At 36.3% G+C, this 6,503-nt stretch overlaps 1 protein-coding gene across 2 annotated transcripts in view; it reads right to left on the bottom strand.

Moving 5' to 3' along the window:
- Window positions 1-2,898: 2,898 nt before the first annotated feature.
- The window catches only part of tlcd3bb (TLC domain containing 3Bb), a 20,122-nt gene continuing 16,517 nt past the window's right edge, over window positions 2,899-6,503 (bottom strand). For both annotated transcript variants that reach the window (XM_015046971.1, XM_015046970.1), the window contains 3 exons: window positions 6,330-6,425; window positions 4,688-4,797; window positions 2,899-3,716 (listed from right to left, as the gene is read on the bottom strand). In XM_015046971.1, the coding sequence (XP_014902457.1) occupies window positions 3,449-3,716; window positions 4,688-4,797; window positions 6,330-6,425 (474 nt within the window). In that variant the 3' untranslated portion in view covers window positions 2,899-3,448. The remainder of the gene's footprint in view (window positions 3,717-4,687; window positions 4,798-6,329; window positions 6,426-6,503) is intronic.

The raw sequence follows: 6,503 nt of genomic DNA, 5'->3' as shown, positions 1-6,503 counted from the left end.
TTTTTTTTTAAATTTTTTTTAAAAATTTAAATGAAAAATTTTGAGAATTTTTTTTTTTTTTTTTTTTTTTTTTTTTTTACAAATTAGTCAAACAATCATTAGTTGCAGCTTAGGGGAGACTTACAGGATGCCAAAAGTGCCAAAACAAAAGAAGAAGAAACGACTCAACACAAGCTCAGGACAGAAAGAAGTATATTTTAGCTAAGTTCGAGTAACAATACAGCCTTCACATAAGGCTCAGAAGCATAGAGTATATGTATGCATTAATATGCATTCAAATCCACAAACCAAATAAATAAATAAATAAATAATTACTTACAAATAAATAACAAGCATTTGTGGAATATACAGTACAGCAGTTGAAATGTTCCAATATTGTCAAGAAGCAGTACCTTTATGGATCCACGGAACGGGGGGAATGGATACTCAGTGTTCGACATGCCAACAGGTGTCCCAGCGATTCGGCACACCCCATCGTTACACGCTTTGATTTGTGTGTTTTTTTTTATGTTTTTCTTTTTTTTCTTAAAACCAATTCCCAGGACGCTGTAGCTGCATTACAGCAACATAAAGTGATAAAAAGAAGCCAGTTTGTTCATAGGTGGTTCATGGAACCAGAGGCTCAATGATCGGGGGGCGTTCCACAAAGTCTGAAAAGATAAAAAAAAAAAAGAAAAACAACCCCGAAAAAAACAGAAGAAAATAAGGACAGATGTGCTGCGTGTCAGTCCCTGCGAGGTAACTCTCCATTCTTGTTTCCCTTCACGCATAAAGTCTCCTGACTAAGATTTAAAAATACTGAAATCTCGTGAATCCCTTTGTGAAATAGTCCTGCCAAGCAAACGGATAATTTAAGATCAACAGCAGCACCAAACTTATAAAGACAAAAACAAAAAGAAGAAGAAGCAGGAAGTGTGTATCTGTTTGTGGCAAAGTGGGATTTAAATGTGACACCAGTGAATGGAACGACATTAAAACTACACGGAAACAAGAAGCACAGCTAAAACCTTTCTGGGACGTTTGCACACACTAAGCTGTAAATAAATCTGTGTAATAATAACAATAGTAATCAGGTGCTAAAATATGTGAGAACATATTAGGCCTGTTATAGTTAAACAGGGAATTAGGAATATTACTCAGATTTTGGGATAAAACAGGTAAAAAACATAATTTTTTCTGATGAAAGTGATAAATTGATGCTGAGCATCTAACAGAGCCGGACAAAAACTGAACGGGGCCCAAAGCTGAACTCTGGGGGCCCCGTTCCAGCTGAGCTCGTCACCCACCTGGCAGCACTAATTTAACATCCTGAGTTTCAACAACTGAATTAATGTTTTCATACATGGCGCTAATATTTATCCTTTATCGCTTTTCGACATTTAAGGAAGTAATGACAGTAAATTGGTAGTGGTGACATTTCTAACTATTTTAAAGTAGTCATTAAGAACATATTCATTCTTGGTCAACAACACTGCAAATCTGAAGTTTTGATATCTATATTCAAGCACTCTTTGGGGCACCCTGGTGGTTTGGAGGCACACTACACTGCAGCTTCAAACCATTTAGATCAGGATGCATTACGTTTTAACATTATGACCATTGTAAATAGAAAAAAGGAGTATATTGCTGACAAACCCCCCCCCCCCAGAAATTTTTAGATGAATTAGTCAGAATTGTTCAAATTTTGAAAATTATTTGAGTTTCAAAAGTTAAAACATTTTCGAATTTTGAAACTCAAAATTCCAAGTTTTTCCTCAGAAATTTTTCAACTTTTGGAGATTTTTTGTTTGTTCTAGCAAATTATTAACTTTATTAACTAGATAAGTTATTATTAACTAGATAAATTAAATTTCTTTAATTTCTCTAGAAAATTTCTGAGATTAATCTCAAAATTTCAGAATTTTCTGGCAGAAATGAACCTTTTTTTTTTCCATCTACAACAGTCGTAACAGATAATCGTAAAAATATGTGGGTCACTGGGCAACGAGGACTAAAAATGGACGCCGCTGCTATAATGAAAAAGGTTTACTCCCTTTTCTTTGCAAATAAATTTCATGGCTGTAAAACTTCCAACAATTTTTATCCAAACTTCCCATATTTTGTAAGGATGCAGAAAAAAACTTCTTTTTAACTGTAAGCTTTCATATTTTAAGGTTAAGATGTTTTAGGTTGTTGTTTTTTTTTAAGCTAAAATTAATTTAATTTTCAAAGTGCTTTTAAAAACACTTTAAATTCCAGAGATAAATATTTTTCCTCAAGATTATTTTTTCCCCAAGAAAAAGAAAATTATTTTAAATAGAAGCAAAATCTTTGGACATTTTAAATTGGTTAAGTTTCCAGTTCAATGGTTTTCTTTGAAATGTCTTTAAATCATAATCTTTCTTCAGAGTTTTCAAAGTGAAGACTTTATCAAGTCATTCCTAATTTTTCTTTTTTCGAAGGATGTATTTTGGGAATAACAGTAAATTTGTAAATTTAGGAATTACACTAAAAGTTACCGTTTCCTTGTTAAGTGACATATTAAAGATGAATATTTCCCAGCTGTTACGACTTCCTTGATGTATCAGTTTTAATCTTTATCTGAGCAGAGTTCCCATCCCATTTTTTCTCACTACAGCAGCGCTAACATGCGGCCAAATAAAAATAAATAAATTAATTAAATTAAATCAAATCCTTTCCTTCTTCACATAATACTGACATGGAAAAGACCATTTTACATCTGCTATGTACAACCGTCACATTTTGCTGTCTGACGAAAGCCTGTTTTCTGTCTCAAAGACTAAACTAAAATCGCAGATGAACCTGGAAGAGTGTGGGGGGGTAAGGCAGCAGAATACAGTATAATGACGTATCTCCCTTTAAAGACGAGTCAGTCTGCAGGTTGGTTACATTTTGTTAGAGTGACAGTGACTACATAGAGGATACAGATAAACACTAACAAGTCAAAATACTGCTTAGCTGGGTTTTTTTTTTCCTTTTTTGTTATTTTTTGAAGGTCTTCTTCGTTACTAAACTGAATCAGGCCTTTCATCTACAGCAAACATACTAACATACAATATAATACATTCCTATTTTCCTGCTCTTCCTATAATGCGAGGCAGCGAGGACTGTATTTGATCTACATGAGGGGAAATGGCCACCTACACTTGCTAAATATCCAGGCAGGTTCCTCCCGGGTCAGTGCATGTTCCTATCCGTCACAGTGCCTGATGACATCTTAAATACTAAGGTGCCCTAAAGCTCCATTTGGTTCCTACAAACTACCAAGCTGAAGTACTTGAAGGTCAGCCACCGCTTCGTTTTAGCCGTTTGCTGGCTCTGAAACACTTCAGCGTGATTTTAGAAGTTTTACTTTTTGCTCTCTTTTCTGTTTACATACTCATTGGTACATTCGCCTTCCTCCCCCCCACGCCGCTGCTCCTCCTCCTCCTCCTCCTGCCTCCTCCTCTCAGTGGGTGGTCAGCTCTGGCTCTGTGGAGCGAGCGCTGTAGCCGTTAGCGGGCTGCGGCAGAGTGTTGCCGTCCGCCGGGTGCTCCTTGGCGTCGGCGGAGGGCGCGCGCGGCCGCTGGGAGCGCGACGCGCCGGTGAATAATCGCAGAGCGCCCCGGCAGATGAGGGAGAACCAGTAGAGCTGGGGCGCCATGAGCAGGGCGGCGCCGACGTTACAGTGCCAGGGTACCGTCAGGGGAACCATGTGGAAGGGGATCGATGCGTACCTGAACCCAACGAGAGACAGAAGCAGAACGTTAGCATTCTGTTTTATTTTAAGATGCCAAAGGCGGTCAGAAGAGCCTGAGATGAGCTCATCAAGGGCATGAACGGTCAGAAAGAGTTTTGGCTTTTAATGTTTAGTCTTTATTATTCATTCATCAATTAGTGCACACAAAACAAACACTACAGACTAAAACACACACTGATTGACAAAAAACACAAATTCAACCCTGATTATAGTTTGACGCTGCTGTGTATTGTGCCTCCAAGCCACCAGAGGGCGCTGAAGAGTTCTGATAGAGGTAAAAACTTTAGGTTTGCAGTGTTGTTGACCATGAACAAAAATACTCTAAAGGTTTATAAAGAGAACAAATAAGAAACTAAAAATTAAAAATAAAAACAAATAAGTACGCATTAAAATGGATACATTTAAGACAAAAATCAAATAGAAAAAAACAAGTGATGACAGAACAAAAATGGAACCGTTTGGATTAGGACACATTTTTATTAATTTTTTTAATTTTGGCAGTTATTTTCTGATTTGCATCATTATTATTATTCTTTTCTCTAATATTCCTTGTTTTGATTAACCTAACATATAATATTTTCCCTCAAAATTCTGACTTTAATCTTATGAGACCAAAAGTCATAATTCTGAGGGGGGGAAAAAACATCACAATTCGGAGATTAAATTGTGATATTTTTTATTCTTAAGTCAGAATCAGAGAAAAAATGTCAAAACTCTGAGATGAAAAGTCAGAATTTTTATTGTTTTCAGTGGCCTTAATCCTCTCCCGTGGTTGTATGACCTTGAAAAACGCTGGTCTAAATAAATGATTAGAATCTCCAGATCGGTGACCTTCATGCCCATGATGAGCCCGGTAAACTTCTGACTGCGATTTCAGAGCAGGCAGCTGTGCAGGTTGGTGACCGCCAGCTCAGACGACAGAACGGAGAAGGAAAAAGAGAGACATACCTTCCATAGACGTAGTAGAGGTAAGGGAAGAGTAGGACTCGAAAGATGAAAAAAGTGACCAGCATAAGAGCCCCATTCACTTTGTGCAGCAGAGTGTGTTGCTGTTTGTACTGAGAGTGGGAAAAAAACAGAGGGAGAAAGGAAATGCAAGAGGTACAAGCCAACAAGGTTAATAATCTGAATGTTATATCCATCATTCTAACACTGTTAGGTTTTACTCTATTTGCTCAGAGTGATTATGGGATGGCAGGAGAGCACAAGGACATATATTTCTGGTCAGAAGCTGATTGGTTTCTACAGGAGGAAGGTGGATCGTTTTAGTTTGTATAACTTTCTCACTTTAGCTGAATTTAGGTGTTTTCAAACCAAAAATCTCTGTTTTGTTGTTTAGTGATAAAAATAATCACCAGATGTAACATGGAGCTTTTAATACCAAATCTTTTTCTGCAATTTGATTTTGCACTGCCAGGGGGCGCTGTGGTTCTGCTGCTGCAGGTTTTACTAACATTGACCTAAACTACTGTGTAATCTGCTTTTGTTAGCAGATTAAAGAAAAATTATTTGTGTTTTTTACGGTTCCCATCAATATTTTTGTGAAACTTGCAGACAGATTTTTCTGTTCTTCGTCTTTCTTGTCCATTTGTAAAATAAATATACAAAAAGTTGAAACAGAAAACAACATTTACAGCCCAAATGAGGAAGACATTAATAACATTAATCCTAATATTTCCTCTTAAAAAAATGATAACTGGGCTGTAATTTTTAGCACTTTAACTCTATGATTTTGTTTGATGTAAAGTTTTCTGTTTGTAGTTTTGCTTGATTTCTGTAAAACATTTCCAACCATATTATGATCTTAAATGTCCTTAAAAAGGCAGTTTGTAGCATAATGTATTGATAAAACGAAGCATTAATCAATTAAAATGTTAAAATATGATTAAATAGCTATCTCTGCATTTGATGAGTACTTTTTAAAATGTAATTAACCTCCAAATCAACTTCTTTATCGCTAATAAACTGTGTAAATAGGTTATTTAGGGTTCTGTATTTATGCTATGTGCGAATTTTGACACTTTTGTGTAAATTTGTTTAGCTTGACAATGTTTTGCCTAAAACAATCTCAGTATTTGATTGAATTGGATGGCTTATTAAAGTATCGATTCTCAATCAGAAAACTAAAACAAAATAAAAGCAATTCTGTAAACTCAGAATAACGAAACGTGCAGCAGTGCAAAAACAAAAGAAAAAAAAAGACACTCATTTATTGATTTTGCAAAACATTAAAAACAGCAACATGGTCCGAAAGCACCTAAACATAAGCTGAATGCTTGGGTCTAATACCTCCGCTGGGCTAACCTCCAAACAGACACTGAAACATTGCAAACACACAAACCTGAACAGATGCAGATGTGTTGCAATTCATACAATGTGTATCCAAGCACACTGTCAGCAATTAAAGAGTGACATTTAACAGTCTGTTTGTAAACATCTGACAGCATGAACGAGCTGCATGCTGGGGATGACCGGAAATATACGCTCTCCAATTAATTAAAAAAGAGAAGTAAAAGTGTAAATTAAGACCTTTAGTCAGTGCCATGCACATGCAATGATGATCTGAATTTGTGTCAAAATCAAGACTCACCTGGATGAGTATTTTTCCTAAGCAGACGGACGGAGTGCTGAGCTCAGCCATGAACATTATGCCCTGGAAATAGTCGCCCTTTCCTTGTCGCCAAAACTGGAAAAACAAAACATTCAATACTTCAATAACAAATTCAGTTACATTTAGAATGTGTTGTTACTTGTTTTAGAGTAA

The sequence above is a fragment of the Poecilia latipinna genome, unplaced genomic scaffold, assembly GCF_001443285.1.
Source record: "Poecilia latipinna isolate Pla-1442-1.1 unplaced genomic scaffold, P_latipinna-1.0 Scaffold801, whole genome shotgun sequence".
NCBI classification, from domain to species: domain Eukaryota; kingdom Metazoa; phylum Chordata; class Actinopteri; order Cyprinodontiformes; family Poeciliidae; genus Poecilia; species Poecilia latipinna.
Note: the sequence above shows the minus strand (reverse complement) of the source record. Positions and strands in the feature narration are given on the sequence as shown.